Source organism: Wickerhamomyces ciferrii, contig 00043 (assembly GCF_000313485.1).
Source record: "Wickerhamomyces ciferrii WGS project CAIF00000000 data, strain NRRL Y-1031 F-60-10, contig 00043, whole genome shotgun sequence".
Taxonomy (NCBI): Eukaryota; Fungi; Ascomycota; class Saccharomycetes; order Phaffomycetales; family Wickerhamomycetaceae; genus Hansenula; species Hansenula ciferrii.
In genome coordinates, this window is record NW_011887697.1 from 70,012 (window position 1) to 97,381 (window position 27,370).

Below are 27,370 nucleotides of genomic sequence, written 5' to 3' on the forward strand. Positions count from 1 at the left end.
AATTTAAAAATTTCAAATTTTTTTTTGGTGAAAATAATAGCACCATATTGATCACTGCTAGATTAATACCATAGAAAAGTGTTTGGAATATTTCTATAAGTATTTCTAAAGCGTTTAAAGCAGTATTTAATTTATCGACATATATTGATTATGTAATATTCACGCATATATGTAGAATTCGCGGTAAATTATTAGCATTATGAAGTTAACAATAATATTGAAGCCATAAATACATATTGAAAGGAATTATTTTGTACATCATCCGTTGAAGAGCTATAGATATCACTCAGTTTGTTCTATATGATATGTTGTCAATGTCATCTATAAGTTTGATCTATTAGTTATGTAACTCAACTAATATATGCACACACTAAAAATTAGGTTTAGATCAAGTTCAGATTTCATAAAGCCTCGAAAATGACGTTCTAATGAATAAATAAAGTTGCATTAAGGAGACTGAAAGGTATATAAGACAATCCTACAAATATCGTTGTGAGTTATACCTACATCATGGGTTATAAAATACAAACGAAAACAGCATATTATTATTAATTATCAATCAACCTTTCCAAGAACCTTTAAAATGATGCATAGCATAATCTAAATCACCACCTTGTCTATTACCAAATGATAAATGAGGCAATAATAAGACATCGTCATCGAATAATATTGGATGTTCTTGTTTGGTTAAGTTTTGCCATCCAAATGGTCTTTCAATTGGGTCATATTCATTATGTACAGAACCTGGTAATTCCATATATTTAACTTTTGATAATAAATTTAAAGGTAAATTTGGATCAATGATTTTTTCATTTGCAAAATTTAATTCTGGATTTAATTCTTCACTTGTTTTATAAACTTCATTTAAATATTCAAAAACTGTATCAGTAAACATAGCAGGTCCTGTCCATTCCATAACACCTGCGAATTTTGTTTCAGAACCAGAATTTAAATCATATTTTTTCCCACCTTTAGTTAAAATCATTGTTTCAGGATCAAAATGATTCAATGCCAAGTCACTGATTCTATAAATCAATTCTCTATAGAAAGGATGGTTTGGTTTAGCTTGTAATGTCCATTGACATAGTTGAACACGACGAGCCATACCATTTCTTGCCCAATCCATTTCATCACGATCACTTTCAATACCTATACTTAATCCCACTTGATTTTCTTTATCAAAAACTGTTTCTTCATATGGTAACCATCCAAGAATGTCTTTATCAAGACTTGTATCAATATCTGAATAAATACCACCAAATGCAAACATTAAAATATATCTCATAAAATCAGATTTCAAAATGATTTTTGGTAAAATATGGAATGCTTCAGCAACTTCTGGAACTTCAGCAAATGTTTCATTAACAAGTTCACTTAATGTTTCATCACCAATCATTTCATAACGGAATGAACCTTTTTCTTCAACAGTTTGAGTTCTCCAAGTTTCAATCAATTTTTGTAAATTTTCATCTAAAGTAGTTATATCTGTAGTTTTCCACATTTGCCAGATATATCTAGGTGACTTTTCAGTAGATTTTTTATATGGGAAATGCTTAGCCAATTTAGATCTTATATCATTTGGTGCATAAACATTATGGATTTTATATTCATCAACATCTTGATAACCGGTATAGTAATCTTTATATGCCTTATTAACACGAAGTTTTGTTGGTTCATGGAAATAAACAACTGATGGTATACTGATGTTTAATAGCACTAGTAGCACTATTAATACCATACATGTTCTTTTCTTGTTAAATGCTGGGAACATTATCTATGCAGATAGGATAAATAAGTATGTACCTTTATTAGTAAGATAACAAATGACTTCAGATTCCAGAATTTCAGAATTTGTTTGACAAACTTCACTCAAAAACACTTGATATACCAGATACAAAGTATTGCAACGTATAGAAAGAATGGAGATATCCCAAGTCAATAGCACCAGTTATAGCGTTATAGTCTTGTGACTTGAAAATTTCGATAAATAATTTACTATCCTTTAAAAAATTCACAGCCAAAACAGATATGCGCGAAATTTGAGTCAAGATAAAGTTTTTTCAGATCTATAGATTCAAAGATGTCTGATAATCAGGAATATCCAATAACGGAAGGTATTCCTTGCTACGATAAATGTGTATCAATATTGAATAGTGGAGAGTATTAATGTATTGCTTATTGACTATAATTATATTTGAAAAGAAGGATATTGACTTGTAATTGAATCCTAAAGTTTTCAAGCCCCCATTCGAACCCTCCAAGCCGAATTTATTGTTTTCTTATTGTTTTTTTTTCAAATTTCAAGATCTTGAAAATAAAGTTTCTTTTTAAGCATGTAAAAACGCGTCTCACATGAAAAAGCAGAACAATTTTAAGCAGAAAGAAACATAAATTTTTAATGTAATGTAATACGTAAACGGTCAAGGATAACGCAGCAAAACGTCCGGGAATCCATAGATTTTAAAATTTAGATGCTTACAAAAGTACTTGCTAAAGTTTAGGAAGATATTTTTGACTGAAACGTACCTTCAACATTCCTTAAGGAATGTAATATTACTCTTTGCTCTGTACAAAAAGCGCAGTCAAACCCAGGGTATATAATTATATTCCATCAGATTCAAAGATTTTCTATTTCAGTTTCCAAATAGGAAAACATTTTTACACTTTGGGCTGAACTTTGATTTCAAATCTCAAACTATTCGATTCCTGATTAATCCTCAGGGTATCAAGTTTCAAAGATATAACCTTGATCACCGACTAAACTTGAGTACCGAGCTGTTGTAAGACTTATCTACTATCAACTTTCAAGTTGAAATGAAACAAGCAGCTCGTTAAACTAAAAGACTCAGTACTGGCCCCTGGGCAGCGTTTTTGTGTTTCTGTAATTGAATCTTGAAAGATTCTTGATACGATCAGTATTTGATATATGACACATACGAGTTCCCGATCTTAAGATCTAAAAGTTTCCTTTGTCTTTATATCGAGTATCCGAATAGTAAATTACACAATCAATTATAGACTCTAGGACTCTAGATTAATATATATAAATAGCTAAGTAATTATATTGGTTCTTCCTAATGCTAACGACCGCAATCTACATGAATTTATGGTACCGGTTAAGTTTACTCTTGAAAGCTTCTATTAATAATTGTTTTTACAATACGAATATAATATACACAATTCTATACTAACATCTTGATCATGAAGATTTTCTCAAACAGCTTCAGACAAAATTTACTACAAATTACAAATTACAATTGCACAACCAAATTATACACTACAGTAAACTATTCGATACATGATATAATTATTCCAAGCCTGTAGCTAATTAGCCTAGCTTCTTAAACATTTAAGCATCGAGGAACCAGTCCGCGTATATCAGGAGTCAGGACTCAGTACAGGTATTTTTGACGGATTATTGCTTAAAAGTTAGCACTGTGATGTTCATCTCTGAAGTGAACAGCTACTACGCTACTACGGTCTACCTAGTACCGTCTAGTATGATCTACGCGACTTTACGACCTACTTTTTGAGTAAATAATATATTTTTGTTTGAGGTGTACTGGCGTACTCATGTCTCACGAGTCATGGCTCAGGACTCAGGAGTCAGTACGTAGTACACAAGTACACAGTATAAACACAAAATTACTATCTCGAACCTGATTTCATGGTACGTATATAGTATATACTATGATGTAAAATTTCAAACTATTTGAATCGGCTAGCTGTTAAAGATTGCTAGATCGTACACTAGGCGTAATATTACCATAGAAAAATTCAAGATCATTGTTAAAGCTTCGAAGTATTATTTGAAATTAAAACGCGTTAATAATTAATTATTGTACACCACACTAACATTTAATATGCTCTACTTCAGCTCAAGTACCCTCAAAACGAACATTGTAATTATTATAAACGTCGTCTAATTCAACGTCGTTTGTTTATAATCAATTCTCATCTTTAATAGTTAAACTGAAGATCAATGTCAAGAGTGAACACCCGGTTGTTTTATTCAATCAACTCATAATATTGCACCTTTAAGCTAAAACGTGCGCTAATTATAAAACTAGTATAACAGATAACAGAGTACTAGCTAGTGTTTGAAAATCAGTTAAAGTTTATGATAACTTATAAGGTTGAGTCTTTATAAAAGTTCCTGTCTTCTTGATTTATTTTACTCCATTAAAGTCCATTTATATCCATGGACCATGATGGGCCCATGGGCTAGAAAAAAAGATCAACAGCGTAAAAATTGATTGATTTTCCGAGATACCTCAACTTTTAGGGAAAGATCGACATAAAATGGCTTGATGAAAAAACGATTGTACCTCTAGAGTCTAGACAGCTCTGAAGTTTGAACAGTGTCGAGTCTGGCCTTGGAACTTGGAAGTTGGAAACCCAGACAGTAATTTGTAAAGAATTATCAACCTTAAACATTAAAGCTCAGATAGAGAACCAAGGTGTTTTCGAGTGAGTATAAAACATATAATGAAATAAGGGAAGACTGAAGTCAATCACAAATAAATTTCAGAAACAAAATTTCAGTTAAACTGTATATAAGTGAGAAAAGACGTATGTACTAGGAACTAGAAAGCTGAAAGTTAAGAAGCTCAGAGTTTGAAAGTTGCACGTAGTTGGAACTTCTTGGAACCAATTTCCAAAGGTTTTGGACGGAAGCCCCCTTTGGGGGCGGGCCCTTCAGCCTTCAGCTGCTGCTGCCTATTTTCTGATGGAAGCTTCCCATGAAATGGTTCAAATCACCGATGTTTCTGCGTAGAACTGGGTAGCTTTTAACAGTTAAAATCTGTTTTCCGCAGTGCTCATCTGCTCAACCTACGCCCTCCTTATGCACGATTTACATATATTCGGATGTATCTTTTGCAGTTTTCATGCGTAGAGCTTCTTCAGGAAAGGAAAATAATCCGTTGAAAATTTGTATGGTTGAAACTTGAAGCTTTTAACTCTTTAATTTACCGGAGGTAAATGATAGAGCACAATTGCTTATACAACATGTTGACAGGATAGTGATCACAAATTACAAACTAGGCGTTTCAACTTCCTTATGGACTCAGAGCTTTGAACCAATGTTGCTTTGATGTTCATGAATTGAGGACGGTTGTAATTTGTAAATCAGACAGAACTATATAAAACTTGAGCAACCAATTTATATATATATTCTATATTATGTTGATTCTAACAATCGATAATAGTAAATACTACCTTAGTCTACAAAAAATCAATAACAAGTTACAACGTGGACTCTTGAGCTCGATTGAGCTTGAAAGACAAATTCTGCGATGGCAATTAGCTGAATACGTAGAGTACGTACTACGTACCGGTAGTATAACTTCTGGAATCTGGATTCTGAAGTGGTTTATGTGACATGTCGTACCTAAATATTTAGCCTGGAATATGCTTTAGCGGGTCATGTCTTTAATGCTCATTACAATCTAGTATCTAGTAACTACACAACTCCAGTTCTGGTCAAACCTCAAAGGTAAGTTGTCTAGTATCTATTTTGCCGGTACTGAATCCTGATCCAGTTCAACTCAAATAATTGTACCAGCTACAGACTCCAGAGTCAGGACTCAGCACAGTCAGCTCAATTGAAGCCGAAATTAGCTGAGTACTACTTACTGATTAATGCAATATGACACCAAGAGGTAATTGTAATTTGAAATTCACCATGTTCAGAGCTTTAACATGGTATAAAGTTTATAGACGGGTGTTAGAAGTTAGAGTTGATTTATGGGTCTTGAATCTTGATCATCAAAAATGATTTAAACTCATCAACAGTGAATCAACACAATAGTTAGCTCGAACATCTGATGGAATAAGCTGACATGGAGAATGTTGATTTTTCAAAGAATTACCTATTTTGAATAGTAGATCTTTACGCACCCTAGAATTTGAAAGCAATTGATCAGAAATTCTTACTTGAATTTCAGCGAGATTTACCATGAATTATTAGGGGAAGTCAATGTAGCTGTAGAAATTGTACGAGAAAATTTAGAAAATCCTAGATTTTAATCTTCGATCAAAAAAGTAATTCCTGAATCTGGGTTTTTAATTTCAAATCTATGTTCCTGAATAAAACTGTTTAGTCAAATCGAGATTTTTCAATAGAGTACGAGAATACGCGTGGCCCGTGCTCATTGATGGCGAGAACTAGTAAGAAATTAGAATTACCCACAAGTTACAACAAATTGACCCAGAATTCTATGGTAAACCGTAACACTGATCTAGCCAAATGAGCTTCAAGGAAATTAGTTTGCAAGTCATCAAAAGCTCAAGAGTAAATATTAATTGGAGATTAGGATCATGTTATATTAGATCAGGTAATACTAATTTCTACTAAACTTTAGTAGAGCTACCTTCTAGAGCGCACTGGAGTCTGGAATACACGTTAAAAATTCAACTAAACTAAGCAGGAGCGCTTATTTAAGCTTTTCAAATCAATGCAAATTCCTATTTGAGCTATCAAAAATAGGAGCGAGTCCTCATTTTGAAGTAGCTGAAGAGCTGAAGTAGATGTATAACCCCATTCGTTCATTGCTGTTTTTCCTCATTTGATTATCAACCAGAGTTCAGGCCATACCATATTGTTTACCCATAATTATATCACCGTATGAAGTTTAAACCATAGTTAGTAAATTTGGCTAAATGCTTTTCCACGTTCTAAACAATTCGATTTCGTTTTGTGACTCGTTGAATTTTAACCGGCGCGAAGAATCAAGATGATTTATTTTTAAAAGCGATAAGGGCCACAAAAGGAGGCGTTTGGTAACCACCACTTTGCCTAAACTGAAGCTGCGGGAATAGCTTTAATTATTATAAAGAGAATCATCAAACGATTAATATTATTACTTAACGAAGTTAACGTTGCTCAGAGAGTCAATCAAACCCATCACCGAAATAGCTATTTAATCATCTTCTTAATCAAAAGGAAAAGTGACTATTTACTATTCTTCTGAATAATTGAGCTGGCGCGGCCTAAAAGAAGATGCTTGCCCGAGAAAAACAGAAATTTAAAAACTATTTCAGATTTGCACAACCACTTCACTGTATGCACATAAGTGTGTGTTTATGCAGTAGATTATGTACAATCGCAGATCTTTAAAATTCTATGTAGATATAGATTTTTTATGTGCAGTTGAATTGTACCAATTCATACATCAACTTGGTGAACCCGAAGTTCTTTTCGCCCAAGCCATGAATCATGGTGCTTTGGAAGATTAATGGATTTTTGACCCAGAAATTAATATATATAAAGCCAGATCTCATCCCTTTCAAATATTTTTAATCTTAGTTATTTGAAAACCATCCACTTTGAATTTTGTTCATTCGCTAATAACCAAAGAAATTCACAATGGTTTCATTCAACAAAGCTACTTTGCTTGCAACCTTGATGGCTGCTGCTTCAGCACAATACTTCAACGGTTCAGGTAACTCATCCTCAATCGCTTCATCTAGTGCTCCAATTGGTGCTGGTCCATCATCATCAGAAGCTTCAACTTTCTCATTACCATCATCAGAACCAGTTTCTTCAGATGCTTCATCAGATTCATTCATTTACTCTCCAACTGCTGGTTCATCATCAGCTCCAGCTTCATCAGATGCTTCATCAGCTGCTTCCTCATCTGCTCCAGTTTCATCAGATGCTTCATCCTCAGCTCCAGTTTCATCAGATGCTTCATCCTCAGCTCCAGCTTCATCAGATGCTTCATCATCCGCTCCAGTTTCCTCAGATGCTTCATCAGTTGCTTCATCATCTGAAGCTTCATCATCTGCCCCATCATCATCTGCTTCATCATCTGCTACTCCATACATTGAAGGTCGTTTACAAGATGGTCAACCATACTGGGAAGTTCATGTTCCAGCTTCTCTTGGTCCATGGACTGAAGCTGCTATCTCATCAGATGCTGAAACCGACCATTACATCTTCTCAAAAGTTGAAACCGAAGTTGATGGTTCAAGTGTCGAATCTGAAAAAGAAGTTTCAGATGAATCAATTGCTGCTACTGTTGGTCCAATCACCGGTGATGAATTAGTCTTCAAAATCTACGCTACTGCTACTTCAGGTGCTCCATACACCAATGACTTATCATTAACTATCACTACTCCAGATGGTAGAAAATTAATCAGAAGAGCAACTTCTACCTTCAACTTATCAAACACCATCAATGAAGATGCTTCATCATCATCATCATCTGCTGCTGCTTCATCATCTGCTCCAGCTTCAGTTGGTGCTTCAGCTTCATCTGCTGCTTCATCTGCTGCTTCATCTGCTTCATCTGCTGCCTCATCAGCTGCTTCATCTGCTTCATCTGCTGCCTCATCAGTTGCTTCATCAGCTGCTTCTTCAGATGCTTCTTCATCAGCTCCAGCTTCATCATCTGCTACTATCTCAGGTGCTCCAGCTCAATCATCAGATGCTTCATCATCTGCTCCAGCTTCATCATCTGCCACTATTTCAGGTGCTCCAGCTCAATCATCAGGTGCTTCAGCTCAATCAACCTCAACTGCTACTGAAGAAGAACAATCAACTACTGTTGTCACTGTTACCTCATGTTCAGGTTCTCAAGGTTGTTCAGCTGTTCCAGTTACCACCGGTGTCACTGTTGTCACTGAAACCAAAGAAGGTACCGAAACTATTTACACCACTTACTGTCCATTAACTTCATCAGCTGCTCCAACTGGTACTTCAGCTGCTGCTCAAACCTCAGCTGCTCCATCAGGTTCTGAATCAACCTCAACTGATGTCGTTGTTGCTTCATCAACTACCGTTATCACTGTTACTTCATGTAAAGATAACCAATGTACTGAAGTTCCAGCTACTACCGGTGTCACTGTTGTTACTGAAACCAAAGAAGGTACTGAAACTGTTTACACCACTTACTGTCCATTAACCTCAACTGCTGCTCCAGCTCCATCAACTGCTGCTCAAACCTCAGGTGCTCCAGCTCCATCCGGTTCAGCTCCAGCTTCAAAAGCCACTGAAGGTTCAGACTCAACCTCAACTCAAGTTGTTATTGCTTCATCAACTGCTGTTATCACTGTTACTTCTTGTAAAGACAACCAATGTACTGAAGTTCCAGCTACTACCGGTGTCACTGTTGTTACTGAAACCAACAAAGGTACTGAAACTGTTTACACCACTTACTGTCCATTAACTTCAACTGTTCCAGCTGCTCCAACTTCAGGTGCTCCAGCTCCATCTGGTTCAGCCCCAGCTGAAGGTACTTCTGCTACTCCAGCTACTCCAGCTGCTCCATCATCAGAAGCCCCAGCTGCTCCAACTTCAGGTGCTCCAGCTCCATCATCAGAAGCTCCAGCTGCTCCAACTTCAGGTGCTCCAGCTCCATCTGGTTCAGCCCCAGTTGAAGGTACTTCAGCTACCCCAGCTACTCCAGCTGCTCCATCATCAGAAGCTCCAGCTGCTCCAACCTCAGCTGCTCCAGCTCCATCAGGTTCAGCTTCAGCTCCAACTGAAGGTACTACTACTGCTGCTCCACAAGGTTCAACTGCTGCTGAAACCTCAGGTGCTCCATCAACTACTTTAGCTACCCAAGGTGCTTCATCAGCTCCAGCTCAAGGTTCAAGTGTCGCTTCAGTTTCTCAATATGAAGGTGCTGCTTCTAACTTACGTGTTGGTTTCACCGCTGTTGTTGGTTCATTCATCTACTTCTTATTATAAGTTGTTTTTGAATAATCATAATATAATTTTGTTTTTCTTGATGATTTTTATCATCTAGGCTATTATAATTAGTTTTGTTTTGCTTCATAATTTAGGTTTTTTCGTTACTCAAGAATTTTATAGGGTTTCAAGGTTCATTAATTTTTTCATTCTTCAAAAAATTTATTCATTATACCAAGGTTTGTTATTAGACTGTTTTCTTCATGTTTTGTTTTTGGAATTTCTTCGTGCATTTGTTTATCACAAAAGTGTTTTTTTCATCAGTACTGTTTACTCAATCATTTCATTGAGAAGGTGCTGCATTTTTAAGAAGTTGTTATGTTCTTCTAATTATATATTTATAATTTATTAATAATTTCTGTTAATAATGTTTAATTTACAATTTTTCTTATAATCTGACCCTTGGAAGATATAATTCTTGCCATGTTTTGCTGGTCACAATTAATTAAATATTTGTAGATTTCAAATCTAAGTTTTTCTTAAAATCTGTTACAACTCCCTATCTCTCGAGCAACAATATTATATACGTACAAATCTAGATCATATTATTCACTTTCATTCTGCAAAACAGCAACCAGTCTATACGGCCTCTGGAGTCTGCTTTGATATTATATGTCACTTAATTGATGTTATGGTACTAGGGCCGGCCTGCTGATCAAAGCGAATTATGCATTATAAGATGTCATTTCAGCAGCTTGTGGCTAGGATATATACTCAAGGGCTGAATATATTTATTATCATCTCCATAATGTGCCATATGGGATTAGTTTCACCAATATCTAGGACTACAAGTCAGTATATCATTTGAACTTGTAGTTCTACGATATACTATAGCTAATTTGCTTGTTTCTGCGATCGGCCCGTACTTGGGGCCCTCCACAACGCCATCCGGTCCGAGAACAAGGTCTAGTGAATTGATGATAGAAAACTGATAACAAAATTCTCTATTGTTAATAGTTCTGCAATATGTTTCTTATCGCTCTTTTAAATAGATATACATACTTTTTGAGGGTTTCACGTTTCACACCCAAATCGATAAGAAAGGGAACAGAATAAGTAAACGCGTGGGTTGATTGTCTTTAAGATGAGTCGACTTAAGTGTGATATTCGATCTGTATAAATATGACCCGAAAGGACAATATTGAAGTTCTAGATTATGGATGGCGTTATAACTTAATAGCTATCGATCAAATCGACTGAAAATGGTTAGACAGATCAGCAGTAAATCTGAAAGCGTTGTGAAAGTGGCCGAGTTGGACCATCATGTTGGTGAAGTTATTGAGTTGTCAAGCTCAGATTTAGAGCGAAATGACGGTGATATTTCTAATGGTGATTTGGCTCTTAAATTAGCAAAGGAAGGTAAAGGGATAACATACACAGAGGAAGAAGAATCTTCCCTAGTCAGAAAGCTTGATTTGAACGTCACTCTACTGCTTTGTGTTGTTTATGGTACTCAATTCATGGACAAGGTTACCATATCATTTACTGGTATTATGGGGTTAAGAGATGATCTAGAGTTGAAAGGTAATCAATTTTCCTGGCTTACCACTGCTTTCTACTTGGGATGGTTAAGCTTTGAATTTTTAAGTGTTAGATTACTTCAAAGGTTCCCTTTGATGAAAACAATGTCTGCTTTTGTCTTTGTTTGGGGGTCAGTACAAATATTAAACGCAGCAGCAGCTTTCAATTTTGGTGGTATGTTAACGGCTAGATTTTTCTTAGGAGCCATGGAATCTGCAATCTCACCAGCAGCTGTTATGTTAACAGCCCAGTACTACAAGAAAGATGAACAATTTCAAAGAAATACTTTTTGGTGGTCAAGCAACGGTGTTGGTAACATCTTAGGTGCAGCTTTGGCTTATGGATTGGCTAAACATGAAGAGTCAATGACAATAAAGGCATGGAAACTTTTATTTTTAGTGACAGGGATCTTTACCCTTTTATTATCAGTCATCTTATTCTTTCATTTACCTGATACTCCTAATGAAGCGTGGTTTCTCACAGAGAAAGAGCGTAAGATATCTGTTGAAAGGATCAGAGTTAATCAACAAGGTTTTGGTAATCCAAAGTTCAAAAGATATCAAGCCATTGAAGCATTTAAAGATATTAGAACATATCTATACATCACACACGGTATCATATCTACTGTTCCAAATGGTGCTTTAACAAGTTTTGGTAGCATTTTGATCAAAGATAGCTTTGGGTATAGTGAGCTACAAGCCTTATTATTGTCAATGCCAAATGGTGCTTGTCAATTTTTATCTTCATTTTTTCTATTCTACGCAATAAAATACTTTGGGAATAGAACCTTGTGTGGAATTGCTGGATATTCTGTTGCTTTCATTGCATGCTGTCTGCTAGCTTTTCCAGAGAATAAAACAGCACAGTTTGTGGGTTATGTTTTTTCTGCCGTTGTTCATATTGGATGGGTCACCGTTATAAGTATGATAACAACCAATACATTAGGTTACACAAAGAAAGGGGTCGTTATGGGGTTATATCTTGTATCTTATTGTGTCGGTAATATGATTGGCCCTCAAACTTTTCAAGAAAAATGGGCTCCTGATTATCGTCAAAGTAAAGTTATAATGGCTGCCTGCTCTGCTGCTTCTCTGTTCCTCATGGTGATTATGTATTTGGTCAACATAAAAGAGAATAAAAGAAGAGACAATCTAAGTTCTGACCATACTACACACCAACCTGAGCTTCCTGAAAACTATGAATTTATGGATCTTACTGATTTTGAAAACTTCAAGTTCAGATATGTGGTTTAATGAAAATCATTATATATCATTATATAGGTCTTGAAATACAAAAATTTGAGTATATTAAAAAATATCATTATATTAACATCACTAAAAAAGAAATATATAGCTTTGAAAGTTGAAATAAAATATACAATACAATGTTCCCCAGAAATTTGGAGACTTTGAAAAATTGCTAAAGTGTCAATGTAGAATAATAAAGAACATTTGAATGTTCATAGGGGTATAACGCTGATGAATATCAGTCAAAGAAAACAAATAGTTTTGAAAGAATGTTTTCAATACTGTAATGTATTAGTTGAATCAATAACTAACACATGAATTGAATAAAGAATTAATTGATGATTGTAATAGTAATGAAAAGAATAACCTTAAAATCATAAGAATAACATTGAAATGAAAACAACAACACCCGAAGCTGCAACACCTAATCTTGTAGCAGCACCTTCAAATACTGAAGCAGTTGGAGCAGTTGAGATAACTGGAGCTGGGATAGTTGAATTACCAGATTGTTGAGCAGCAGCAACTGATGAAGTAGCTGGTTTTGAATTTGAGACACCTGAGCTAGCTGGACAAGTCACAATGGTAACATCAGTGTAAGTTGAAGTACTATCACTTTCAATTGAGCCACTAGCTTTGATAACAGTTGTGTGAACATCAGCAGATGATGAAGTGATCAATGGTGTAGCTTGAGTTTGAACTGTTGGTGATTGATTACCTGGAGCAGATTCAGAATTTGAAGAATAAACTTTAGTTTCACCACCAGTAGTAGCTTGTGGGTTAGATGAATGTCTAGATTCAGTAGCCTTATCAGTTGGTTTTGAAACAACAGAAGATTCTTTAGCATCATGAGTTGGTTTGGTAACAGCGGAAGAACCAGTGGCGATATCAGTTGATTTGGTATTAGCAGAAGAAACACTAGTAACATCAACTGATTTAGTAACAGCAGAAGAACCAGAACCAGTACTTGAACCAACAACAGCAGTGGATGATGAAGAACCATAAATAGTTGAGCTAACTTTTGAGTTGTGTGATTCAATTAAAGTAGAAGCATCTGGTGTTGTTTTGGAATCTGATGATTGAACAGCTGATGATTGGTGGCCACTGGTTAAAGTTGTAGTAGCAGAAGAACCTTCAGTGGTTGAGCATGGAACAGTTTCAGTTAAAGTAACAGTTGAGCCAGAAACAATTGTAGTGTAAACAACAGTGGTGGAACTTGGTGCTGGTTGAGTACCAGATGAAACCGCTGATGATGAACCAGAAGCTGAACCTGAGTGACTAGCAGATGGAGATGATGATGATTCTAAATGACTAGTAGCTGGAGCTGATGAAGAACCTGGATGACTAACAGCTGGAGCTGATGATGATTCTAAGGTTGAAATAACAGCAGATGATGATTTTGAAGATTCAACAAAAGAAGTTTCAGTGGATGAACATGGAACAATTTCAGTTGTAGTAATAGTTGAGCCTGAAACAATTGTGGTGTAAACAACAGTGGTGGAGCTTGGAGCTGGTTGAGTACCAGATGGAGAAGATGATGAGCCTGGTTGACTAGCAGATGGAGCAGATGATGAGCCTGGTTGACTAGCAAATGGAGCAGATGATGAACCTGGTTGACTAGCAGGTGGAGCAGATGATGACCCTGATGTAGAAATAATAACTGATGATAGTTCTGAAGATTCAACAGAAGATGTTTCAGTGGTTGAGCATGGTACAGTTTCAGTAATAGTAACAGTGGAGCCTGAAACAGTTGTGGTGTAAACAATAGTGGTAGAGCTTGGAGCTGGATGAGAAGCTGTTCCAGATGTTAATGAAGAAACTGGTGTTGAATGAACCAAAGAGGAAGAAGCTTGTGAAGATTTAGTTGTTGGAACATCAGTTTCTGAACATGGAATAACTGTAGTTGTAGTAACAGTGTGACCAGAAACAGTAGTAGTGATAACAATAGTTGTAGAACTTGCAACTGGTGTTGATTCTGTAATAATTTCACTTGAGCTTGATGAATAGTCAACTGGGGTTGAAACATTCCAGTAACCAGATGATTGAGATGAGACAGCTGGGGTTTCAACATCAACAGTGATCACAGTAGCACCTGAAGATAATGATTCAGTAGTGGTTGTAGCATAACTTTCACTCCATGTTTCGGTGGTTGTAGTATATTCAGTTGATGCACTTGGTGTTTTGATATCTGGTGTTTCAACAACGACAGTAACAATAGTACCACCGTAAGGAACTGATTCAGTGAAAGTACTAGTAAAGGTACCAGTCCATGGTGTAGTAACAGTTGTGGTTTCAGTGGAGCAGCTTTCAAATGGAGGAACTGAAGTTTCTGATTCAGTGGTTGAGCAATCAGTGGAAGCTTCTGGGGTTTCAACAACAACAGTGACAATAGTACCACCATAAGGAACAGATTCAGTGAATGTACTAGTGAAAGTACCAGTCCAAGGTGTGGTGACAGTTGTGGTTTCAGTAGAACAGCTTTCAGATAAAGAAATGGAAGAGCTAACTGAATGTTGTTTGGAACTTGGAACTTCAACAATTTCAGTGACAGTATCACCACCAGTAGTAAAGCTTGTAGTAGTTTCTGATCCAGTCCATGTAGATGTAGTAGTAGTTGTGTAAGTTGATGAAATATCTAGTTTGAAATGTTAGTAAATTACTCAATTTAATTTTTGTAATAAAAATATGAACTCACCTTTATAATTACCGCCACTTCCAGTGTTACCAGGAACAATTCTGAATCTTGTAGTCTTGATATCTTTTGAATATTGATTATCACCACATAAACATTCTAAAGCATTAAAAGCATTATATTCTGAGTCCATGAATCTATATTTGGCAAAGGAAGAGAAAACAAAACGGGAACCAGCTTCAATAGCACCGAATTTGACAGTATAAGATTTACCATCTGATGAATAAGATGAATCAGTGACTGGTAATTCTTCAACACTAGTTGGGTAACCAAACTCATTGATTTCTTTAGCAATGAAAACTTCAGTTAAATCTTTTTTCAATTCACCAAAGTCAGACCAGTCAACTTCAGTTTTAAATGTGAAACTACCTTCTTGAATACCTGAATTTTGACAAACATTTTCTGGGGATAAATAATAATAGTATACATCATCTTGCATGGAATAACGAGCAAAAATACCAGTGTTATAAGTGTCAGCTTTTTTGAAATCAATAGTAGTTGAAAGATTATTGTTGAAAGTAATTTTGTTTTCACCGACTGACCAACATTTAGCTTCTTCAGTTTGATCATAACGACCACCACCAACAAAAACAATATCAAAATTAGAATTACCTTCAACATAACTTTTTGATGAAAGATCAGAGGTACATTCACAAGAAATTTTTGAAGATGAAGTTCTACCAGCACCTTGTTGTAAATCACATGTAGCAATATGTGTTTTATCATCTGTAACAATATCAAAACTATTACCAAACCCATCGGATTCAGTTAATCTAACTTCCATAACATTAGGCATGTCCAATGAGAAAGTATCACCAACATGAACTTCTTGATCTTGATCAATTCTCCAATTTAATTTCATTTGATAAAAATCCATAGGATATCCTTCACCTTCATATAAGTTAACAGATTCAATTGATCTGAAAACATTATCACAATGCTTTGCAGTAGCACCTAATGTTAATGCACCAGTGACCAATGTCTTTGAAAGTTTGGAATAAAGCATCTTTATTAAGCGAGTGTATAACTTTCTTGATGTTGAATGAAACAAGTTCCAAATCAAAGTTTGATAGGAAATGAATGAGTATTTATATTCCATTTCTTATATATAAACATTTTAATTTAAAACTAAAAGTTCGTACTGGATTGAAAGGCATATAGTGTACTTAACCGTCATGCATCTGCCTTGATAGATTTTGATAATTATTCTTGAACGCGTCCTTTAATAGTCCTCAATCACGAGAAAGTGTTTTTAATGTATGTTGAAATATAGTTTATGTTGATTTGGTAACTTTAGCTCCTATAAAATATCTAGATATTCTGGTTCTTCAACTCTATGAATAGGCAATATTTCAATCAAATATGAGTTCAAATTAGTTAGACTGATAGTTTGGAAAAAGACCATACATTTCTTGGATCTGACGGTTTGACAATCGTATTGTATCAATAAAACGTTAAAGGATCTCCCAGATTTCATGTTTAATCTTTCTCGGTTGTATGCATAGTTATGCAGAAAGCCCTGAGCATCAACAATCAAATATCCAATCTGAGATGAAAAAACCTTTTTACTGAGGAAGATCACGATTCACCATACCCATTTTGTTTCATGACAACATCCTGATGTTATTTATAGATTGTGCTCAAAGGTTAACAGGTACCACTGGTTAGCAGAAAGCTTTGGGTGACAATATGTGATGAAAGCACCAATAAAACAGATCCTAGAGTGATTTAATTTTAATCAGAAACCATTCCACATTCCAGTTGACTATACTCAAAAAATATGTTTCGTGATATGTGACATGTCTATAATACTGTAATGATCCAATAATTGTAGTAGTAATGCGCATGTTTTCCTTGAACAACGGTCGATTTATCTCATCATTATTGAATTAATTTGCGAGATATTCAACAAAAGAACGGAAATCATCAAAGGATGAATTGACGTATCAAGGTATTTTGCGTATTGATGCAGAGCGTACTCATGTAGAATAAGCAAATTTGATTTCCTCGGTTGGTGTGGTCCAAGTTGGTAACTCATAAGTTATAACACTTGATGTTCTTTGCTCAGGCATTCGTGGGTTCAACATTCCAAATGTACAACATTCCCAATATAAATCTCCATGAAATAGCGACAAAGCGGCATTAAAAGCTGATTTATCCGTTATGTCAGAGCAACAGTTCTCTAAATGGATCTAATCTAGAGAGCTGGTATAATACTTCTGTTGCTGTCTTGGTGTGTATGAGCATTTCATTCAAAATGAATTCAATATGTATAAAAGCAAGATTTCAGCACTAAATCAAATCAGCGATGTTATGGTATACCAAATTAGGTTTGGATCCAGAGAGCAGTACCCCTTTCGAGAACAAAGATTCAATTCAACATAGCACACTGAGCATAGAATGTTTTGTTTCTCAATCCTTAGAGATGTTTTGGTGTATACTTTACTGTTCAGGCTTTTGAAGAAATTTGTTCAGGGCGTTCATTATTTTTCATTACGCGCAACGGCAAAAATTATTTACAAACACTTCAACAACTCACTTAAATTCATACCCAAAGGCTGATGCTCTACCAAAGAGTACGACGATGCATCGGAATTCAGTACAACTTTTAGAGTGTCTTAATATATGGTCCGTATAATGGTGTAGAGAGATTGAAACTTGTCCCTCTATAATATCCTCAAATTTATACATACTACATCAGGTAGCTAATGAACACTGTTAAAGTCGCGTAATATTGTTATATGATGTTAGAAGACTGGCCTTTTACATCCTAGATAAAAGCTTTAATATATAATAGTGAATATATTTGATCTATTAAAATCGTGGAATATTCGTCGATGTATATGTCGTAATATACAGTAATTTAAATCATGATATAATATGGGGATTTCGATCTTAATAAAATGTTAAAGACGACATATTCATGACGAATTGTCACCTCTCTCAGACCAGTAATTCAAGCTAAATATTAGTAGATTTTTCAATGCTTTAACTTAATATACATAATGGTCATATAAGAAAAAATACTCTTATATATATACTAGTAGAGCTACAGCTAGTCCCAGCTTTTTGATTAAGCAGCTGATGTACAACGTTTAAGTACATATCATGTATATATAACAAATTAGAATATCATAAGTCGATAATATTGGTATACTTGAATTATTTAATATTAAAATCGTTTATATATATATATGATAACATGATATAAATAAATTATACAAGAGGATTTCAACTCATCTCATAAGGAAACAAAATTTGAAAAGCAAGAAATAACAAAAAATGGGTATAATATTTTCATAAATGGGAAATCCGATGGATCATGAACTTTCGAAATTGAAAGAGCTCTCAACATGAATTAAAAAATTGAGAGTGGAAAGATTAATAATTAATTAACGTTGAAAATTGAAGAAAAAATAAGCATGATTCAAATCAATCAAATCATAGAAAGAATAAAACAGCTAAAACAGCAAATTTGGAGACTCCTTGCTTCATAGCTGAAGCTTCAAATGTAGAAATGTTTGGTACACTGGATGAACCAGAACCTGTAACGATTGATTGTGGTGAGCTTGGTGATGGAGCTGATTGTGAACCTGATGGTGAAACAGATGATAAACTAGATGTACCTTGTGTTTCAATTGGTGTATTTCCACCTGGAGTAGTTGAGGTTTGTATATCAACATTTGGTGTAGCTGAAGATGTTGGTGAGCCTGGTGTAACAATGGTTGATGTTGATAAAGTTTCTGAGTTACCTGGTGATTTTGGGGTATCCGGGTTTACTGGTGTAGCAGATGGTGATCTTGGTGTAGCAGGGGTATTTGAAGAGCCTGGGGAACCTGGGGAACCTGGTGTTGTTGAAGTTTTTGGAACACCTGAGTTACCTGGGGTTGATGGATTACCTGGAACATCTGGAATAGCTGGAACTGATGAAGTACCTGGTGAAACTGGTCTAGTAGGTTCATTTGGTGATCCTGATGTACCAGGAGCTGATGGATTAGCTGGTGTTGTAGATGATGGAGATTCTGGAGATCTTGGTGTATCCGAAGTACCTGGAACATTTGGATTAGTTGGTGTAACGGTTGTTGTAGAGACCAATGTAACAGGACCTGATGGATTAACTGGAGCAGTTGGGTTAACTGGCTTATCTGGTGTTATGAATGATGAAGATCTTGAGGATAATGGTGTACTTGAAATATCTGGAACATTTGGATTAGATGGGGTAACAGTTGTTGTAGATACTATTGTTGATGGTGTAGCTGAGGTACCTGGAACCGATGGATTGGTTGGAACAACTGGAACATCTGGTGTTGATTTATTTGTAGAACTGGATGGTGATGATGAGGAAGATCCAGATGTTTGTGACCCTGAAGGTGTAACAGATGTTGATGATACTTTTGAAGTACCTGGGAAACTTGAGCTATTGTTATCACTTGAACTTGATTTAACATCTGTGGAGCTGGAATCAAATTGTGAAGATGAAGATGAAACAGTGGAGCTTGAGACCGTAGTTGATGAAGAAGATGGTGGAACAGGAGAAGTCTCACTAGAGCTTGGAGTGCAAGTTGGACATGGTGTAACATCTGATGAGCTTGAAGAACCTGATGAGCTAGCTGAACTTGAGGAAACCTTTGAAGAGGATCCCGATGTGCTTGATTGAGTTTCACTTGATGACAAAGAGGAGCTTGAAGCTTCACTTGAGGAACTTTCAGTTGAACTTGAAAAAATTGAAGAGCTTGGTGTACAAGTTGGGCATGGTGTGATACTTGATGAAGAACTTTGTGAAGAAGCAGTATCTGATGTGTAGCTATCAGAGCTTGATTTTGATTCACTAGATGAGGTATAAGAGCTTGGAGTAACAGATGAGCTTGAAGAAACATCTGATGATGATGATGATGATGATGATGGAACAAAAGAACTCGATGGAACGAAAGAGCTTGAAATATCTGAAGAGCTTGAAATATCTGAAGAGCTTGAAATATCTGAAGAGCTTGATAATAGCGATGAACTTTCAGTCAAAGAACTGTCTGATGATAATTCAGATGAACTTGAAGAATATTCACTTGAAGACTTTGTTTTAGTCTTTGTTTTTGTCTTTGATTTGGATTTTGTTTTAGTCTTTGACTTAGTAAATGAAGGTTCTGTTGGAATGGAAAAGCTTGAGCTTGAGGTCAATGATGGAGCAATGTAACTAGAATTTGATGGCATTGAGCTTGAACTTGAAATCAGTGGATAAGAAGAAGATTCTGAAGCTGAAGAGCTTATGATCCATGACTCGCTAGATGATTCAGAAGAAGACGGAATATCTGATGAACTTGAAGCTGATTCAGATGATGATGAAACTTCTGAGGAGCTCGAGACTTCAGATGATGATGAAAATTCAGATGATGATGATTCAATTGAAGAGCTTGACACTTCAGATGATGACGAAACCTCAGATGATGAGGAGGATGATTCAATTGAAGAGCTCGAAGCTTCTGAAGAGCTTGAAACATCTGAAGAAGAAGATGATTCAACTGAAGATGAAACTTCTGATGAAGATGATGATTCAATTGAGGAGCTTGAAGCTTCTGATGATGATGATTCGATTGAAGAAGAACTTGGAATTGAAGAGCTTGGAACTTCTGAAGGAATAGATGAAGATTCTGAGCTCGATGAAGTGATAACTGAGCTTGAGCTTGAAGATGAAGAAGAGCTTTCACTGGCAGGACAACTTGAGCCTGGAACATTCACGATTTCAGTGACAGTGCCATCATTACCAGTGGCAAATGAAGTGGTAGCAGTACATTCTGTGAAAGTGTAAGTTGTTGTAATTGTTTTTGGTAAGTCTATAGATTTTTTGTTAGTAATTGCTTATGAAATCATAAGGAGAAAAAAAAATAAATTATACTCACCCACACCTGAACCATCTGAACCGGCATCACCTGGAACCAATTGCAAGTTGATAAGTTGGTTGTATGAATCTGGGAGATCGTTGTTACATTTTGCAGAGAGCTGATATTTGATTGAGTATCTGCTGTTTGTGAATGCAAACTTTCTGAAAGCTGAAAGCCAGATACGATCACCAGCATTAACATTACCAAAACTAATAGTAACATCTTTACCAAAGTTACTATAAGACATTTGAACATCACTGGCATCACCATAAGATTTTGGCAAGTTGAAAGGGCTGACATCATTGGTAGTTTTGAATTCAATCAAGTTTCTATCTAGAACACCGAAATCACCACCTGGACCACCTGAAATTGAGAATTTCAAAGTACCTCTAGAAATACCTGAACCATAACAGAAACTATCACCAGTGATGAAATAATTCCACATATCACCTTTCATGGTGTATCTTGAAAGATAGTATTGCTTATTTGAACTTTGTGGATTGATATAAATACTGTTTTGCAAATCACCATTCCATGTGACAGTGTTGGAACCTGCTGTCCATTGTTTAGCACCTTCAACAGTTTCAACTCTACCACCACCTTCAAAAACAACATCGAAATCTAATTTACCTGAGAGAGATTGATAGGATGAAACATCAGCAGTCAATTGACAGTTGACTTTAGTTGCCAATGATCTACCACCAGCTTGATCAATGGTACAACTTGCAATATGTTTACCATCACCTAAAACAATATCAAAGAAATTTTGAAAACCACTACCAGTTGTTAATCTAACTTCATAAACATATGGCATATTCAATGAGAAAGTATCACCAGTTGAAATCTTGGAAGGATCAAGTGACCAGCTAACTTCTGCCTTATAAAAATCAAATGGTGAATTACGATCACCTTGATAAAAGGTTAATGAATCAATACTTTTGAAAACACCATCAACCTCTTTAGCAAATACTGTGCTGATGCATAAAAGACTGAATATAGTCCATATCAAAGACTGGCCTGGAGCGAATGAATTGACCATTTTATTCAATACCTTATGTTGATTTGAACGATTGACTAATATGATTTATATGGAACCTATATAGAAGCAAATAAAGCAAGTGAAAAATACATTATATATGGATATATATATATATTTCATTGATCAGTACAACCCATTACCAGCTTGACTTGACATGAGAGAGAACATACAGTTAGACTTATTATTTGCTTGTTCTTCAGTGTTAAATAGTGCTAAATGGTTCTGTATAAATGTAAGGTGATGTTCAATATACTAAATTTATAGCATTCTATGCATTCTTAGCTTCATGAACTCAGAGGTTTGAAGTATAAGTATGTGATTTAAAAAGCTTAAAGTCAAAAGTTAAAGATATTTCATGCATACGGGAAGATTTTTTTCCACTAATATGGGAATAACTTTCTTAGAAGTACTGAATATTTAGAAATGATTTTTCTGGAAATAAAATGATGCTGATGTCGAATGCATCTTCCATATATAATGTTTCAGCATATATCACTTTCTCATTATCTCTCATCATACATTTATTTCATATATATTATATACTAGAGTAACTAGGAAGTTCGATCTTATAAATTACAACATTAGCATAAATTAACCCTTACGATTGGATTGAAACTATACACTAGGAAATTATTTTGAAAACTTTTCCTTAAGACTACCTGCTTAAGTGGTTCACTAGCCATGCCGTCTACTATTAATATTCAACATTTATGCAAGTTGTAATCCCTTATATCTTCCAAAAATTGTTATAGTTAGCTGTGATACCCAGCTAGGTAGTACCAAGAAACAAAATGGACAAATAATATGCAGTGCATCAACGCTAGAAATACGTTAATTAGATTACTAACACACCATTCAGATCTGTCTGGTGGCTAAACGCTTACAAAGATCCAGCAAAAAGGTAAGCGCATCCTATTTTATTCTTAGTGCTTAAGGACTTCTCGATAATATACTCTATTGAATGGTTTACACGGAGCCATAAGGGCCTTTAACTATAACTTGAAGTCAACTTTCAAATAAACGTGACGACGTGCTTGAGAATCTTCGGCCTATATACTAGTTGGTCTTTGCTAGGTTATACTAGCTTGAATACACTAGCTATAGTCTATACATTACACATTATGTCTACAATTTGGACTACACTATTGAATTTTTATATAGGTTGGCCCATTTTCAGTAGTTCTGTAGGTTGGCTGGAGCTTGGTACTTGTTGTAACTTCTTTGTAATTTTGAATCTTGAATCTTGGATCTTGGATCTTGCACAAAATTATGCTCAAGTCGCTGTACGCTTATGCTATTTTAAATGCGAATGCGCATGATTCAGCTCGCTTAACAACATCAGTAAGACCGTTAAGAAGAGCTAGATATATTTCAATTTCCAACGACGGCATCATCATTGTAGAACCTTCGTGGGTATATATGTTTCATTTAGGCGGAAAGGGTTAAAAACGATAGTACGTATATATTTATATACGATGGTGTGCAATAGTTCCTATAACGTACTACGTAGTATCCCAGATTCATCTTGATGTATATCTAGAGATCAAATGTCAATGTGCTGGTCCATTTCTCGGTTATACTAACAAGCTGAATCGGGATCAATCATCAGAGAATAGTTGATATGTTGCTCTAGATAGTATGCGATTCAAACGCTAAGACTTTCAACTAGTCGTCTTCAAATGTATCTACAAGAATTGTCAATATAGTGGTGTATTAATTGAGCAGTATTAGCTGTATCGCTGTTAAATCAATATATATTATAATGCATGTCGGTATATATAATTATTAATATAATATATTACACAACTAGCTGCTAGGTGTAGAAACAACAATCGCCATATTAAAATTCGAAATGCGCAGCGCCAATTTACCTTATATGAATAATTTTATACAATAGTAAAGTTAGCTGTTCAGATCTAAGATAAACCCCCTTTATACCTTTTGTGATATTTCACTGATTGCTCAATACTCAATATGATCGACCTATATGAAGTTTCTGCCGTATATTTCTTGAGCTCGTATACATACCCAGATTCATTCTTTTCTTTCCGAAAGAACATTCGATGCATCTCGGTTTCATAAGGATGCAGATAAACGTTACAACCGACAGGTAATTATTATAAATGTATAGAATTGAGATCTTGGACAATGCAACTAATTGATTAATTAAAGGACCAGAGTTAAAAGAGTAGTCAGTGCTCATGGAGGGATCTCAAGCGACCGCATTCAAGTAATTAGGGTTCACTCTTGAAGGATTGAGGTGAATCTTTTCAAACTCTAGATACTTTGCCCATCTCTAGAGATCTGGTGGTTACAACTTACGGCTGGCTACATCATGACATAGGCTTAAATATTGTGACGACACAAATATCATGGCTAAATGAAAAGTTTTGCATCAACCTCCACTCCACTTTCTCAATATGTGTAATTATGTTTATACATATATAGATATATAATATATTCATATGCATTGCGGTCCAAGGTTATAGTTCGTTTTTTGAGCTTGGTAAATAATTGGCATAGCGCTGTTGTTTCTGCTTCATGGTAGTTTCATGAGTTTCTGTAAAGCTTGGAAGGCACTGAATCCTGATCATATAAGGCTTATTGTTGTCTTTGGACCATGTGTGAATATCATTCATAAAGTTGTGGACTCTTTAATTGCAGATAAGTTAACTAAGGTGATCATAAAAGACCAATTATCATGGTGATGAGAGTAGCTATAGTGTGATATTGAATGAGCAACATTAATTTTAGAAACTCTATTACTGCAGTTAATGAAATCAATAAGAATTTTACGCTAGCTGTTAAAGTGATCGATTCTCATATTATAATATAGGATATATCTGATTTCTTCGCCCTAAAGTTCAAACTCATCGATATGAGAGCTATATAGCTGTCCAAATTGTAAGTCAAAAATATCATTCCCATCATATCTTCCTGTTGTAATTTTATCATCATATTTGATGCGTTAGTATCATGAGTTATGACTAGAACGAGTTTTGCATGGTGTGTGATGGATTCATCCTTTGAAATGCTCCATAATTGTCCAGTTGAGCCTGAAAATTCACAATTATATATTTCAAATGTCCTCTTTAATTGTATGTATTGAATTAATTTCTGAATCCGTGCAGCCAAAAGGTCTACCGCAACGTACACTCGCTAATACCAAAGCATCCAGATCCAAGATCTATTGCCATACATAGCAATAAAGCTCGTTTTGAAGGTATAATCAGGTATCATCGCTTAAATCAAGTAAGGCCGAGGGCTCATAACCTTTGAAATTTTTATTTATCCCGAGGATTATATTAAACAATATACAATTAAATCTTTAAACAAGGTTTATTTTTCGAAAGATTTTGCAATTACGTTGTTTAAAAGATAGGAAAGTTTGCATTTCGTCTCATATTATCCAGATAGTGAAAGTGAAACATCCAACGTTCAAGGTAAATCAGGTACTACTTTAGAGCTTTAAGTGTTTTATTCGGAGTGGATTTAATATAATCATGCCAAAAATGTGAGTATCTACTATCTATCCAACATATTACTCAATTATCTTTTGGAAAAATGAATACTAACTTCTTTTGCATATAGTCTAGTTGCATATCCTGGTCAAGAAAATATTAGTACAGTTATTACGAAAACAAATGCGTTGAATAAGAAATCTGGTCCTTTCGATGCTACTATATTCTTAGGTGATGTTATCTCTAAGGCAGATAATGAGAATACGAGCAAACCTATTTTGGTAGATGTTGAGCATCCAATCTATTTTACAGCTGATTCTAGCTCAGATATAACTCAAAGTATACCCAACTTTAATAATTTGGGAAATTTTGGTGTTCATGCTTTTGCTAATGAAATTACTTTAGCATTCATTACAGGTGATGAATCAACAATAAATGAAAATTTGAATGAATTCAAGTCAAAGATAGAAGGGAAAGAAATTGACATACTGGTGACATATCAATGGCCAAAAGTGATATCACATGAAGCTAAATTATTCCTTGGAAATTCAAATATTGATACAATTGTTAAATTGACCAAACCAAAATATCATTTTGCTATAGGTTCTCAGTCAGGTCATTTCCTTGAAAGACTACCATTTGAATGGGAAGATGGCTCTATAACTAGGTTCATTAGTTTATCCAAATTTGGCTTTAAAGAAAAATGGATTTATGCATTTAACTATTCTAAAGGTCAAGATTCAACACCACCAAAAACATTAACCCCAAATCCATTCACAACTATTCAAGACAAAGAAGAAGGATTAGCCTCCCCAGAATCCAAAAAGCGTAAAGCTCAAGACTCAGATCTTACACCAATTAATGACGAATCTCAACCAATTGCTAAAAAACATGCTGCTACAAATAAAGTTGTCTTACCAGAAAATTGTTTCTTCTGTCTAAGTAACCCGAAATTAAAAGAACATTTAATCATATCAATCGGTGAACATTCTTATTTAACAATAGCAAAAGGTCCATTAACAAGACCTACTGATAAGATGAAATTTTCAGGCCATTGTCTTATAATCCCAATCGCACATAATCCAAGACTTGAACAAAATGTTGAAAATATCCAAAAAGAAGATCAACAAACTCTAAGTGAAGTTCTCAGGTATGAATTATCGTTGGTCAAATTATTTGCTAGTTTCAATTTGGGTACAGTTATTTTCCAAATTAATAAATCTAATAATGTTCATTTCCATAATCAAGTTTTCCCAGTTGCTGTTGATTTCCTTACAGATTTTGAGAAAACATTGAATAAAAATGCTTCTATTAATAACACCAAATATACTAGAAATGTTCAATTAAATTTCAGAAAGTTTAATGATGATACTGATGAAGAATATCAAAGTTTTTTGAGAACTCATAAGGATTTTATTTCATTTAAAGTTTTCAATAAATCAATTGAAGATAAATCAATTTATGTTAGTGATATTGATTCTTTAGATAAACCTTTGGATTTACAATTTGGTCGTCGTGTTTTAGCTTACTTATTACAAGTTCCAAAAAGAATCAAATGGGATAAATGTCAACAGTCTGAACAAAGGGAAACTCAAGAGACTGAAACGTTCAAAGAAGCTTTTAAACCTTTTGATTTCACAGCTGAACTTTAGGTATTACTTTACAAAACTACAAAGTTTAAACTAATTTGGTATATTTATAGAATGAACATAATACAATATATCTGAATCATTCATATGATTCTCTGTAATGGAAATACACCCTCTTGTATCCCTTCAGAACTTGAAATAAAAATAACTAATAAAACAAATTGTAACATATTACAGTACATAACTCCTCTTTT

General features: G+C 35.0%; 8 protein-coding genes across 8 annotated transcripts; 4 read left to right on the forward strand and 4 right to left on the reverse strand.

The window, feature by feature from the left end:
• Positions 1-559: 559 nt before the first annotated feature.
• Positions 560-1,771, reverse strand: BN7_1938 (glycosyltransferase family 32 protein; the record flags this gene model as incomplete). Its single annotated transcript, XM_011277444.1, has 1 exon — positions 560-1,771. The coding sequence occupies one exon, from the start codon at positions 1,769-1,771 to the stop codon at positions 560-562; it is 1,212 nt and encodes a 403-aa protein (XP_011275746.1).
• Positions 1,772-7,369: 5,598 nt separating this feature from the next.
• On the forward strand, positions 7,370-9,697 carry BN7_1939 (Cell surface glycoprotein; the record flags this gene model as incomplete). Its single annotated transcript, XM_011277445.1, has 1 exon — positions 7,370-9,697. The coding sequence occupies one exon, from the start codon at positions 7,370-7,372 to the stop codon at positions 9,695-9,697; it is 2,328 nt and encodes a 775-aa protein (XP_011275747.1).
• A 1,202-nt stretch (positions 9,698-10,899) lies between these two features.
• On the forward strand, positions 10,900-12,471 carry BN7_1940 (uncharacterized protein; the record flags this gene model as incomplete). The annotated part of the gene is made up of 1 exon (XM_011277446.1): positions 10,900-12,471. One exon carries the CDS (start codon positions 10,900-10,902, stop codon positions 12,469-12,471), a length of 1,572 nt encoding a protein of 523 aa, XP_011275748.1.
• Positions 12,472-12,839: 368 nt separating this feature from the next.
• Positions 12,840-16,160, reverse strand: ALS1 (putative agglutinin-like protein; the record flags this gene model as incomplete). Its single annotated transcript, XM_011277447.1, has 2 exons — positions 12,840-15,097; positions 15,170-16,160. 2 exons carry the CDS (start codon positions 16,158-16,160, stop codon positions 12,840-12,842), a joined length of 3,249 nt encoding a protein of 1,082 aa, XP_011275749.1.
• Positions 16,161-18,595: 2,435 nt separating this feature from the next.
• On the reverse strand, positions 18,596-20,359 carry BN7_1942 (Collagen alpha-5(VI) chain; the record flags this gene model as incomplete). Its single annotated transcript, XM_011277448.1, has 1 exon — positions 18,596-20,359. The coding sequence occupies one exon, from the start codon at positions 20,357-20,359 to the stop codon at positions 18,596-18,598; it is 1,764 nt and encodes a 587-aa protein (XP_011275750.1).
• A 55-nt stretch (positions 20,360-20,414) lies between these two features.
• BN7_1943 (uncharacterized protein) lies at positions 20,415-20,954 on the forward strand (the record flags this gene model as incomplete). The annotated part of the gene is made up of 1 exon (XM_011277449.1): positions 20,415-20,954. One exon carries the CDS (start codon positions 20,415-20,417, stop codon positions 20,952-20,954), a length of 540 nt encoding a protein of 179 aa, XP_011275751.1.
• Positions 20,955-21,004: 50 nt separating this feature from the next.
• ALS2 (putative agglutinin-like protein) lies at positions 21,005-22,066 on the reverse strand (the record flags this gene model as incomplete). The annotated part of the gene is made up of 1 exon (XM_011277450.1): positions 21,005-22,066. One exon carries the CDS (start codon positions 22,064-22,066, stop codon positions 21,005-21,007), a length of 1,062 nt encoding a protein of 353 aa, XP_011275752.1.
• A 3,083-nt stretch (positions 22,067-25,149) lies between these two features.
• Positions 25,150-27,179, forward strand: DRN1 (Drn1p; the record flags this gene model as incomplete). Its single annotated transcript, XM_011277451.1, has 2 exons — positions 25,150-25,216; positions 25,663-27,179. 2 exons carry the CDS (start codon positions 25,150-25,152, stop codon positions 27,177-27,179), a joined length of 1,584 nt encoding a protein of 527 aa, XP_011275753.1.
• Positions 27,180-27,370: the final 191 nt, after the last annotated feature.